Here is a 13,958-nt window from a genome sequence, read left to right as displayed (position 1 = left end):
TGTTACCTCGGTACCCGGGGCATCAGGGGGCCCCAGGTCTCGTCCGTGGGGGGGGTCCCTGTCATGAGGCTCGGCGAGCGAAGAGGATCGAGCGAGTCTGACGGGTATTCGCTCAAATAGCTGGAAAAGCGTTTTTATTACGACCCAGTGAATTCAGATTATGAGCTAAAAACGTCTGTTAAACTTTCGGAAAATATGAATAAAAATCAAGCAGCGATCAAAGTCCATCTGTCTGCCGTTGATCTGTGAGTCGAGGGTGATGGTGTGTGAGACCCTCGCGCCCGCCTGGGGGGGCCGAGGACATATGGTACCTGCTGCGTGAACATGTGGTGACGGAGATCAGTGCACCTTGTTTTTCATTTGGTCAGATGATAATGAGGTGAAATATGCCAACAAAACTTTTGTTCTTTGTCTGATTTAACTTATTTTCACTGGGATTAAATAAACACCGTCCACCAGAAAACATCAACAACAAATTGGTTTAAAAATATAAACTTATCGTGGGAGAAAATGTTTCCCGATGACTAAGAAAAGTATATAAGTACCATCTGAATATAACAGTTGAAATGTTGAAACTTTGAATTTACTATTTATTTATTGAAAGGTTTTTATTAAAATTATTAAATAATTGAATAAATAAATACAGTTTAATATTCTTATAATAACCAATAACTCTACATTTTTTTCTAAATTCAATACTTTTTTTATTAGTAGCCGTTTAAATTCAATATAAATTGTTGGTATTAAATGACAACATTTTAATATTTTAGTGAAAAAGCTTTCAGATTTTTTTAAAATATTTAAATAGAGTTGGATATTGTAATTCCAACAATTCAAAAAACATTTTCTAAATGTAATATTTTTTTTATTTGTAGACTTTTAAATTTAGTTTATAAATCTGGGAGTAATAGTTCCAACATCAAATAAAATTTATTTATTTACGAAAATATTCATTTTTAAAAAATCAATTATGCAAAACAACAAAAACCTATGATTGAATTCAATTATTGAATAAAAAACAAAATTTAGGTTTTCAATAAAACATTATTGAATTAAATGATTCAATACAAACAGATATAACTTTTCAAAAAATAATTATAGAAATAAATTATCAGATAAAAACACATTTATGTTTTCAATAAAACATTATTGAATAAAATTATTTTGTAACTTTTCAATAAAAAAATATATTAAATTAGTGAATAAAAACAAATATAATGCATGAAATATATGAAAAAAGTCCAACATTTTAACTGTTAAATTCAACCATACAACATTCTGATGACACTGATATACGTCCAAAGAAGACAAAAAGACGGAGAGTTTCACTTGTTTTTACCTCTAGTTCGGCGGCTATTTTCGCCTCCTCTCCATCTCCCTTCTCCTCGGATGCTAGAGTGGGGGGTGTGGACGCCGGGCGAGGGTTTTCGGACACCGTCCTCCGCAGCTTCATGTGGGTCTTGGGCCCATCCGTCTCCTCGGAATCGGATTTCTGCGTTTAAAGATGAGCAGCCATGTCTCAATTATTCACACTCTTATCAAAAAAATCTCGCTGACAATCTCGGCTTCAAAAAAACAACCTTGGGTCGACAAAAGCTACCGTTATGACCTCTCTCTGAGATTAGATGATAATGCTGACGCCGATGTTTACGGAAGTTTTCCCTACATTCTTCATTTGTTAATAAACATTCTGGCTGAGGTTCTGTACGACACTTTACATCAGAAGGGAAAAGCGCTGGCTTGTCATTTTTTCTGTTACCTTCACACTTTTCCCGGGAATAAGTGGCTCCCCACTGCGACTGGTCAGCCCGGGAGAAGAGGGGAAGCTGCGTCTAGGAGGAGGCGGCGGAGGAGACTTGGATGGTTTCTCCGTGCGATAGCGAGGGATTGTCAGCTCGTCTGCAACCAACAAAGAGTGGAACCAACTCTTAACTTACAGGGTCATTATCATGTGTTTCAATGAGTGCCTTGAGTGGCACTGAAGGGCTGATGAAGCTTCATGAAGCTTCAGTGGTTTTAGTTCTCAGAAGGGAAGTGCCTTTAAAAGAATAGCTGTTTAAAGCTGTAGATTATAGAGCAGTAGTGCCATCTAGTGGGATTTGAACATAATGATACTGCTTCATGAAGCTTCATCAACCCCATCACAACAACATAGTCCAGTTGCCGGTCAAGTTCTGGCAATTAGGGTTGAGTATTGTCAAGAACCTGGCTCTACCATCTATCATCATCTATCCTTGTATCCATCTACCCATCTATCCATCTATCCATCTATCAATCTACCCATCTACCCATCTATCCTTCTATCCATCTACCCATCTACCCTTCTATCCAGCTATCCTTCTATCCATCTATCCATCTTTCCATCTGCCCTTCTATCCTACTATCCATCTATCCTTCTATCCTACTATCCATCTATCCATCTATCCTTCTATCCATCTATCCATCTATCCATCTATCCTACTATCAATATATCCATCTATCCTTCTATCCATCCTTCTATCCTTCTATTCATCTATCCATCTACCTTTCTATCCATTTATCCATCTACCCTTCTATCCATCTATCCTTCTATCATCTACCCTTCCATCCATCTATCCTTCTATCCACCTATCATTCTATCCATCTACCCTTCTATCCTATTATCCATCTATCCCATTATCTATCCTTCTATCCATCTATCCTACTATCTATCCTTCTATCCATCTATCCTTCTATCCATCTATCCTTCTATCCATCTATCCATCCATCTATCCATCTACCCTTCTTTCCTACTAGCCATCTATCCATCTATCAATCCATCTATCATTCTATCCATCTATCCATCTATCCTTCTATCCATCTATCCTACTATTGATCTATCAATCTATCCTATTATCTATCCATCTATCCTTCTATCCATCTATCCATCTATCCATCTATCCATCTATCCATCTATCCATCTATCCATCTATCCATCTATCTATTCTATATCACTGCACCAATATTCGCTCACACCCTGCTTCCAACAGCAGGTTAACAACCAAACCAATCACTCACCAGAACCATTTCTAGAACCGCCTTCTTTCCCGGAGATCCTGTGGTGAGGCTTGTGAGGACGGTGCTCCGGAGTCCCGGTGGCATTCTGGGGGTTCTGGGAGGAAGGCGTGTTGGAAGAGGGCTTGATTTGCTTGGCAGCGAACTCCAGGTCTGGTATCGCCTTCATCAGCTCCGCCTGGGTCTCCTCCAGAAGCCGGTTGATGTCCTGAGCGCTGTACTGGGTCAAGCTAGCTCGCTTCTCCTCCCAGTCGCGCTCTGCCGCCTGAAGAGCGAGAGAAAAACAATCAGCCAAACGAAACGAAGGAGCTCAAAAGTGGATTCCTACCAGCCGAACTTCCATGGACAGAGCTTTGTCGGCTGCACTGCGGCGCTCCAGCTCCTCCAGAGCTTTCCCCTTGTGTGGCACAGGAGGGTGATTGTCCTTGTGGTGTCCTGACGGGTTCCCGTGGCTCCGACTCAGACTGGCATGAGGGCTCCAGTTGGACAGACTGTTCCCTCCGCTGAGATCGTTGATGGCGAGAGCGGGGCTGTTGGGGATTTCGAAATCCGATAACTTCCTCAGTTCATCTTTGTGCTTCGATGAAGGATTGGAAAAGTCGTCCTGCTTCTTCCACACGCCATCGTTCGCTTGCCTGTGCAGAGAGATGGAACTATATTATAGGTACATGGAATTAAAGACCATATATACAATACATACAATAAAAGTAACTGTTACAAAGTTCAATTTAATAATCAGTTAATCTCAGCCCCATCCTGGAACAGTTTTGGTCATGTGATCCAAAAAAAAAGACTGATAGTAAAAATGTGACAAACTCAAATTTACCACGTCATGTCATTTTGAAATTGGGTTTAAATTCATGTCAATATTGTGACCTTTAAATAAGTCAGTGTTCAAGGACAAAAACAGAAATAAGCATATATTGATCCTCTAAGATATAATGACAGTATCTGAATATTTTTAAAATGGTGTCACCTACTTTACGACACAGCTTGATGAAGCTTCATAAGCCGATCATTAGTAACTATGTCACCTCTGCTTTATCAGCTGAGGAAGTTTGCTAAAGTTACCAAATGACTCAGCTGTGCAATAAAATTCTCAAATATTGTATTTTATTTTGTATTCTAAGATGTAACAGCATGACAAACAATACTAAACTTATCAAACATACAGCAAATAATCACTATTGACTTCTTCTTCCATTTACTTAATACAACTCTTGTACTTTTTTTTAACTATTTTTTTTTACGTATATTTGTAATTTTTCTGCACGTTATGAAAACAGACTTTTACTATTAAACCAATGCAGAAGTTAAAGGCAAACGTTTTTTGTTATTTCAAATATAATTGTCACTGATAAAAGCATGTAGTTCTGATTTTGCCTTAAAAAAACAAAACACAGAACTCTCCAAAACTCAACAATTTACTAATCATTAATTACTACTAATGTTACTAGTGTGACAAAATTACACTAAAATAAAACTGTAATTTCTCTTCTTTTTTTTAAATTCAGAATATACTTTCATCAGTATTTTTGAGGAGGTTTATGATTCTTATATATTTTTTTAATTCAATGTTTTATGCTCAAAAACATACAAAGTTAAAACAAAAAAAGGGATTGTAATATTTATATGAATAAAATACTATCAGACTAGTTAAAAAAAACACAAACAATGATCATGAATGAAGTGAAATTTATACTTTTGAATTGATATTATTATATGTGTGTAAACCCTATTTCTAGTGATGGTCTGATGAAGCTTCATGAAGCAGTATCATGTTGTTTAGAGGTCAGTAGGTGGCGCCCTCAGTTTAAAAATGATGTGGTTTCATTAGAACAGTTTCTCAAAACAAAGAAAAATAGTGCAGAAACCGCCATCTAGTGGACTCTGACAACAATGACACTGCTTCATGAAGCTTCATCAGACCATTGTTACATATTTCTTCACAGCTCAATAACATAATAATAAAAACTAATAATAATACATTTATAGCGATTTTTCGGTCACACAAAGACGCTTTTTTACGAAAAGTATGAAAATAAAATTAGGAATGGTGAGTGATTTAAAAAGTTTTGAGTGAGTCCGAGTCGCAAACTCGCAAACTTCCCATACACGTTATATTTGTTTTTACATTGAAAAAAAAGTTATGAGTCTCGTAGCCCCCCAAAAAACCCCAAAAGCTGCTGAAAAAGCTAAGTTTCGACACAGGTGGAAAAGCATGAGTCATACCTGCGCATGGTGCTGAGCGTGTCTGTGATGGACTTGCAGCGTTTCAGCAGAGCGTCCAGTCTGTGCGGCTCCTCCTTCAGGAACTTGACGGCCTCCACCTCCACCCGCAGCACCACCCGCATCTTGCTCTGCAGGCCGGGGAATTGATCTGCGGGAGAGAAACACGGCAGCTGTAGCGCGAGGCCTGGAAACGCAACAATGTTCATCGAACTAGCCGGACAGGGAAGTTCATGAAGTCACTGAGATGATTCATCATCACCGCTGAGGACGACGAGGAGATAATCAGAGCCGGGGAGAGTAATTAGCGAGCGATGAAAGTGCCTCGCCGGGACGGAGTTGATCTCCGTGCTTGGAATGTGAAGTTGGTGGGACTTACTTTTGAGCTCGGTCAGAGTCTCGCCCAACTTCCTGAGGAGGGCCGACTTCTCCTCCAGCTCCTGCACTGTCACCAGCTTGTGGTTGACAGACGACTCCTTCTGGATCTCCTCCACTGATTTCTCAAGGTCGCTGGGATGGAACAGACAGAGAGAAAAGGAACGTCAGGAGATCCACTGTGCACACCAAACGTTCAAAGTTTAGAGCCTGGATAAATCTAGTTAAGGGAGTCGTAAGTGAAAAAGTGAAGTGACATTTAAACAACAGAAATCAAAATAAATATAATAAAATGTCAGGTGTTGAAAAAAATGATTTTTCATGAGCTTTTCTTTTACAAAAAGTATATTAAACAGATTTAAAGTGTTAACAAACATTTAAATAAATAATAGGATTTAAATGTAATTGAAAATATGAATCTTCAGTTTTAATCATTTTTGTATAAAACATGCCTTGAAAGTCTTATAAAGGCCCAAATTGCATGTTTACCTTAATATGAATTACGAAGTTTAACCTATAAATTATATTTAAAAAATGTATTCATAAAAAAAACAACTAATAAATGTAATTAGGAAAATAAAATAAAAATCCTCATATTTTCCTGTCCCAGAGTTTTACATACCAACCCATAACCCCGGGTGTTCTGGACGCTGTTTCATTAAGTGCTATCGTGTCAAACTCCTGAAGGAGCCAAGGTCACAAGCACCCACAAAAAAATATATACTCTTTTTGCTCTTTTGTAGTTAGATAGGGTTGGTTATTTTAAACTTTATACCTTAAAAACACTCAATCAAACAAATTGACTTTCTTAAACTTGACTCCTTTCTCCGGGTCACGGGAGGGTGGAGCCTGTCCCAGCTGCATAGGGTGAGGGGCAGGAGACACCAACTCCATGTGCCCAATGCTTATACTACTAAACTGTAGTACTTTTTAAACTGAATAAAACACTTGTTAGCTTAGCAAGTTGCTAACACCTTTTTATCAATGTGTATTATAAAGGAATATCATTTTAAATTAAGGACGTTAATAGTTTTTGAATATAATACGATTTTAATCTGGTGTCACAATAAAACAATATAATATTAATAAAGATGTATTTTTTAAGTGGGAAAACATTTTTTGCAGGCCAAATGTGTCTTATATTATGTGAACATCTTTGAAAAATGGCGAGAGTATTGCACAATAATAATTATATTTTAAGCAAGGATTCTTCAGATTCAGAAACACTCCAAATTAAAGTGTTAAAGAATACAACAATTACATAATATTTTTACAGTAAAATAGGAATAACATAGCACAACCGTTTAATATTTATCATAAACAGTGTTAACTTTCATTCAGTTCTTATAGATTTAAAAAGGTAAAGAAGTAAGTGAGGACACGATAAACAGAATTAAAAGGTTAAAATGCAGATATATAAATAGATGTGAATGATGTTGTATAACTTTAAAAAAGTGTCTCTCAGCTTTCCAAACAAAAGAGAAGTCAAACAAAAACCACAAAGTCATGAAAGCAAGCCAAAGCCCAGACTAAACAGACATCTTGAATTAATCGGCTTTAAGTTTTGCACGTATCAGTAACGGCAGCACATTGTCTGCTGGAGAAAACAGACATTGATTAAACAGAGATCATCCAACAGTTCAAGCAATTAGTGGGAAAAACGGAAAACGCTCCTCACAGCGCCATCAGACATTATTACTTCTGAGAATATTTCTTCACACGACACACACCACATCCCATTTCCAGATGATTAGACCTCAAGGTAGAGCTCCTTGCTCTCATTCTGCAGTCACTTCAATTAGCCGCACGACTCTCTCGTCCCTCCAATCTTAATAAGCATCTTGCTCGACGGCAGCTTTAATTACAGACATAATTCCATCGTCTCACGCCGACACAGAAGACTCAGGTAAACTTCTCTTCCACACTGAGAGCATGAGAGTGACACTGACTGCAGCTGCTGGATGATGAGCTCCTCCTCGTTGAGATACTTCAGTCGCTCCTCCTCCACTAGGAGGCGCTGTCTCTGCAGAGGATCCTCTTGTTTCCTCAGGGCGTCAGCCACGCGCACGTTCAGCTCGGCCCCGGTCCTCTTGAGCAGAGAGCGCATGGACTCCTGGTTGTCCAGCTGCACACGAGGAGAAAACACACAAACACATCAGGATGCAACACAAACATCAGGATGCAACACAAACATCAGGATGCAACACAAACATCAGGATGCAACACAAACATCAGGATGCATCCTCGACATCATCTCTTTCAGAAGAACTCCTATTTTAACACTGATGTATTTATAAAGTTGATCGAAAAAATACTTTAATATACACAATTGTGCAAATTTATAATTTATTGGGAGTTTTTAAACCTAACTTTTCAATTGGTCAAATAAAGAAGAAGATGTTTGAGGTAAAAGTTAGGTTTTTGTGAGTTTAAAGAAATTATGTCAATAAAAAAAACTCTGTAAAACAACAGCATATATTTAATAAGACAACTATTGCAGTTTATTTTTCTAAAATTAAAGTGTCTCAAATGTTTGTGTTCAGAATATTCTTTCAATTGTTTTAATTAAAGTCTGTTTCTTGGGGGTTAAAATTCTCGTGAAAAAAAACCTTTTGGTTTATAAGGCTAGCAAGTGTCTTCCTTTGTCGTTTAAAAATGACAAATTGTGATGTTGTCAGCAACAATATTAATTTGCAAATACTTTTTAGGCCAAATTGATATTTTTAAACCAAATCACATTTTATGAAAATTAAAAAGAAAAGAAAGAAAAAAAACAATTAAACATAATGTATATATATTTTTTAGTTTTTTTTAATTAAGAAATCAAGTTTTAAATTCATAGCTTTTATCACCATCTTTAGATATTTCAAGTGTCTGAGGCATTGAGCTACAACCTGGTCCAGGAGAAGCATGACTGTCTTATAACAGGTAGAAAATGAAGAAGAAGATTGACAGAAGAATCAATTCCATGTGCCATATTGGATCATACATTTGCAGACCTTCCAGCAGAGGCGTGAGCGGTTACATTTCTCAAAGGGCCACATTATATGGTGTGACAGTACTGAGGGACCGTAAAGCCGAAAGACAGACTCGATGAAGAAAAAATGATTAAAAAGTCAATTTAAAAAAATTACAAATTGTATTGTTGTCAGCAAGGATGTTATTATCGTGAGCATTATAATGCCATTCATTTATACATGTTTTTAAAAAATCCAAATAGCTATTTATTATTTTCAATTTTTTTGCTGTGTATTATAAAGAACAAAACATAATCAACAAAAGGACAGAATAAGAGAAAGACTAGTCCTTGGAAAAAAAAACAAGTTTACCTTGTTATATTTTTAGCTGAATATGTAACAAATTAAATTATTAAAAATTAACAATATAAGTTAGTTTGCCATCACAAACATTTGAAAAAAGATCAGTTTATTGGTTTAATTACAGACTAAATACAAACTAAGGGTCACATTTTTAAGACATAAATCAATTTGAGAAACAACATTTAGCATATTAGCTACATCCAGAAGCACATTTCTCTCTATACTCAGAGATAAGGAACATCCTCCATCTTGTCCCTCATCTTTGGGGCCAGTATTCAGTTTCTTAGACACTTTTAAATATGTGGCCAAGTCCAGACCCTCAACCCATTCATTAAATCAAGTGTTTAAACATTTTAATAATAAAATAAAATGCCGTTGAATAAGGACACTTTTCTACAAAAATCTATCCTCTGTTGCATTGAATCTAAATGCAGAAATAGAGACGTATAAATGAGCAGGAGAACCAGAGGCTAGCGTCCACACAAACGTCTTTGGAAATGTATTTTTGTTATTGCCTGATTATTATCTACTTTTTTTTTGCATTTGAAATTTGATTGATAGAAATCAGTTGGCATCACGAAATCTGCATTATAAACACAGCTTGTACAAAAAAGAGCAGTTTGAGCTGCAGATTTCCCCGCCAAGATTAGCCTTCAAAATTCTTGCGGATCCGGATGGTAATTTCAAAACACCAGAACCAACTGTTCCTTCTCATAAACAACATCGCCTGAAAATGTTATTGAAGTGTGAGACATTTTGCTGAAGGGCATAAGCTCCTTGGCAGAGGTAATAGTGCCACGATAATGTAATTTTTGATAGATTCCTAAATCTACTAGTTGATTATTTTCAGCTGCGATGTTACTTTTTACGCTGAATTGCAAGTTGCATGATGTATTCCAGCCCAGTTTGAGAGCTGAATGTCGAGGAAAAGCACGGCGAGATACAACTTGTACCCGCTCTACAATATCAGGGAGCGCCTGTGTGTATTTGCATGTGCATATATTCGCAGTACAAGCGTGCACGACAGAAGAGCCGAGCGTGAATTTAGTGTTATGAATGGAAAATCTGACGGGAGAATTCCTTGTAATACAATTCCCTGAGATGAAAGCACCTGGTAAGCAGAAAAAGAATGAATAATTGATAAGCAGTTTCGCTGCAGGAAGCGAAACAATGCCTCTAACGTTTTCAATGGCCCAGTATCAAGTGTTGTTCGTCCATGAATGAAGGCAAGGAAACTGCTCGACAAATGCAGGGATGGTCGCCACTGGTTGGGAAATATATTTTTTATGACAAAAACGAAAAAAAAAAAGATCTTGCAGGTCGGCACTTTCAGAGACTACTAGTCTATTATTCATGAGTGTCATGCAAAATGTAGGCATCTGGTCATTGCCACAGGCTACAATACAGGTCCAGGTGTAGGCGTCACACTCGGCAACACAGATGGGTTAACAGGGAAGCGTCGCCTTGCTGCCTCTGCTGTTTGCAGTGTCGGTGCCGAGGCAGATATTAGCTCCTGTGACTGCTGTTGAGCAAGAAATACAAGAAATGCATTACCACTCTCCCTCCTGTTCCTCCGAGGATTCACGTTCTTCTTCGCCAATTTCGACATCCTCCAGCTCTATGGTATTATAAAATAACCTAGATTTCTTTTCTTAAATCATACCTTATTATTTATTTTTATTCAAATTCTAGGATACTTATACATGAACAGAAGACAAAGCTACTCATTACTCATAGCTTCACTTTGCTCACTAGTTTTTGAGTCACTTATTTAACAAGCGTGACATATACATTTAAATTGAATTATGTAAACGCCAAGTCAATGTTGAGGAGCTTATGAGTGCGACAAATTGTTGACGCCACAATATGGAAGTGCGAAATGGGACATGATCAGACAGGGTCAAAGCTTCAAGGGCAACAAAAGTGTTGATTTAAGTGTCTCTTGAATAGATCTTGGACCTTTATTGTATCATCAGTATGTGTCTGTTTGTACAAAACTCTCTTTTCATTTAAACATTTACATTAGAAAAGGATTTTAAATCCGACCCACTAAAAACACTTCTCTGGAGATAACATCTTGTTTACCATAACCACGCCCACTCTGCTGTGATTGGTCAAACAAAGTCTTCACCTCCAAAGGACTCTTTGAATAAACAAAGCGGGCGTGATTACAGCTGGCTGGAGGAGAAGTGAAGCCATTATTCTTTCATAATGACCTATTGAGTGATGGGAAACTTCATAGAGCTGATATCACCTCAGGAGCATCTGTTCAAATCTGTTTTTCATGCGTTGGATTAATAACTTTAATTCTGCTTTGATGAACCACCATTTTGACTCTCCACTAACTTTAGACTTAACTTTTTGTCATGGGAAACCAAGGACCACTTTGGTGCGAACGTGCTTTTGGAGTCACATGATTGCCTGATATAGTAATCTGTTGGTTATTTCTACTGACAATCTTTTGTTTAGTTTTGTCAGAAAATCTTTTCATAAAACTTAATGAACTTTATAAATGGTTTGCCAGTCGTATGATTGCTTGACTGATATTTGCAAGATGTTGTTTGTTATTGGTTAGCTTACAAGCATTAAGTATCTTTGGTCTGATTACAAATTGGGACAACAATAAAAGCTCACCTCTAATGTAATAAAACCAGTGTCAGTGTTTTGGATAGTGCTCATAATACACAAAAACAAACGCCAATGATAATCATATAACAAAATCAGTGCCTTTTGTGTTTGGGTCCACTTCATGACCTCTTGAAAATATTTCATATTAGAAGGATGTGAAGACTACTAATCAGCCTGTAGCCGCAAAATACAATTATCAAATTTATCAAATTAATTCAGTCTAATTTCACACTTTAAAAAATCCAAATCATTCCTTAATGCTGTATTTTCTTTTTTAAATAAATGTAGCCATATGTATAAAGATAATGTCTTCGTTCTACCGTATTACTTACCACCCCTATATTTGTTATGACTTTAACAAAAACTTTCTTTAGGTGAAGTCAGATAGCAGATGAAATGACAAAAACGTAACAGGAGCCAAGGTCTTAAGCTGGCACATACCCACACAAGACGAAGACATTCATAAGACAAACTGTTGAAATGACATTATTTTCAGTGGTATTGGCAAATAAGTGGGATTTTAGATGTATTGTTTACTTGCTAAATGATGCTTGCTGCAGTAATATACGTATCGTATTGTATTCACACGATACAAATTGGTAGTAATAGATATTTGCTTGTAATGAACAGACTAGAAATGTAATCAATTCTGCAAATGTGTTTAACTCAATTTCTAATAAAAAAAATGAATCTCTGAACTATCTTTAAACCTCAGGAATGCTGGGTCAGTAAATAAAAAAGGTCCACGCGTTAAATACCTGCGTCTTGCGTAGCTGCGAGAGCTGCTTGCGAATTTCTGTGGCGTTTTGCTGCAAACCGTGCAAGTGGAGCTTCATCTGCAAGCGACCAGCGCCGTTCAGGTGCAGGTTGGAGGGCGGCGGCGGCATCAGAGCTAGAGGTGCGGATGGTGTGTGCGCTGCCAATCAGAGCAGGACATACAGGTCATGCAGAGTTGTTGGAAAAATGAATATGTTAGTTCACTGATCTTCTCTCTGTCAACAACTGAAATAAAAAAGTGGGTTACACAAAACAACCAGAGGAGAAAGTGAAAGCAAAGCCCACACATCCAAATTGGTTTTGCATGGCGTTATTAAGGAAGCAGCTGGTGACTTTGAAATGTTTGCGAAACAGCATTCATGCTAAGATGCACTTGGACAACGATTGTTAGAACACAGAAAAGGACAGCAAGGATTCCATACAAACCAGGAGCCTCCGTAATAACTCAAGAAGCCATATCTATGGATCTAAAACTTTATTGGTCTCCAAGTAGCGACACACAGACATGCTGTTACTTGAAATATGTCCAACTATACCATTCACTGTAGAACATCCCGAGCTTGTAGATTTAATCATTTGGATATTTTATTGTAGGCTCCTTCAAATAAAGTTCAAACTTATATTCTGTCACAGCTGTGTGGCTTTAGGTGTAAGCTATTGCTCAGTTGTTTGCAAGCTAACTTAGAGCATCTCATAGCACACAAGCTTTCTGCAGTGGATCTATTTGATCAAATTCAAAAAATAAATTATATTTTTTACATACAGGGAGTGAGATAAGTTACTCAGCAGGTATTGATCTTCTAGGGGTGTGGGAAAATATAGTTATTCAGATATATAGCAATATCTTATTTTTTAATATTGTATCGATTCAACAGCACTTTGTGAAAATTAAAAAATGATCTGAACGCTTATTCAATTTAAATTTGTGTTGCAATTAAACTTCTGACAGTCATTACGTACTCCACAGCTAAAGGAAATCCAGCAATGGCAGATGAAGAGAAGATACACTGGACTCCAGCAGCTTTTTAAGCTGATGTTTGGACATATTGTCGTTTCAAAACCAAATAAAGATTGTAATTCTTCAGCACCAGAGTCAAAAATATGGATATATTGTTGTTCATAAAGCATCACAATACATTACAATATATTGTATAGTTGTCCCTGTATAGTGAAACGTATTGTAGCGCTATATTCTTAGTTAAACTGTGATATCATATTTTATACTGACTTTTTCGGGACAATTTCAGTTGTACCAATAAAAAGTAGTCCAAGCTATAAAAAGTAGTAAAAAAACTGGGCTAACAGAAGCCAGCGGATCTCAGACCACACTTTTTTCCACCGCTTTTTATCTGAAAATGTTGCAGATTAGCCTCTAAATGCTAACCACGCTCACCACTGTCCTCGCCAACAATTGGCATCAGACCAAAGCAATGGAAAAGAGATGGGTAGTTAAATACCCTAGAGGGGCTGCATTATATAGCGAGACTGTATATAATGTTTAATGATGCACTCATTCACAAAGGTTTGAGCTGTCCCTACTGCATCCAAACATCTTGACAGAGACAGGACAAAAGACCAGGTCCACCGGGAGGTAAA

At 37.2% G+C, this 13,958-nt stretch overlaps 1 protein-coding gene across 3 annotated transcripts in view; it reads right to left on the bottom strand.

Annotated features, from left to right (window-relative positions):
• Window positions 1-13,958, bottom strand: part of srcin1a (SRC kinase signaling inhibitor 1a) — a 136,879-nt gene that overhangs the window by 15,308 nt on the left and 107,613 nt on the right. For all 3 annotated transcript variants that reach the window (XM_087808591.1, XM_087808590.1, XM_087808592.1), the window contains exons 12-19: window positions 12,344-12,501; window positions 7,587-7,762; window positions 5,642-5,772; window positions 5,266-5,413; window positions 3,362-3,668; window positions 3,037-3,298; window positions 1,760-1,899; window positions 1,340-1,492 (exon numbers count right to left, since the gene is read on the bottom strand). In XM_087808591.1, the coding sequence (XP_087664717.1) occupies window positions 1,340-1,492; window positions 1,760-1,899; window positions 3,037-3,298; window positions 3,362-3,668; window positions 5,266-5,413; window positions 5,642-5,772; window positions 7,587-7,762; window positions 12,344-12,501 (1,475 nt within the window). The remainder of the gene's footprint in view (window positions 1-1,339; window positions 1,493-1,759; window positions 1,900-3,036; window positions 3,299-3,361; window positions 3,669-5,265; window positions 5,414-5,641; window positions 5,773-7,586; window positions 7,763-12,343; window positions 12,502-13,958) is intronic.

This window comes from Callionymus lyra, chromosome 15 (genome assembly GCF_982586985.1).
Source record: "Callionymus lyra chromosome 15, fCalLyr1.hap1.1, whole genome shotgun sequence".
Lineage (NCBI taxonomy): Eukaryota > Metazoa > Chordata > Actinopteri > Syngnathiformes > Callionymidae > Callionymus > Callionymus lyra.
The sequence above is the reverse complement of the archived record's forward strand: the minus strand, read 5'-3'. Positions and strand labels throughout refer to the sequence as shown.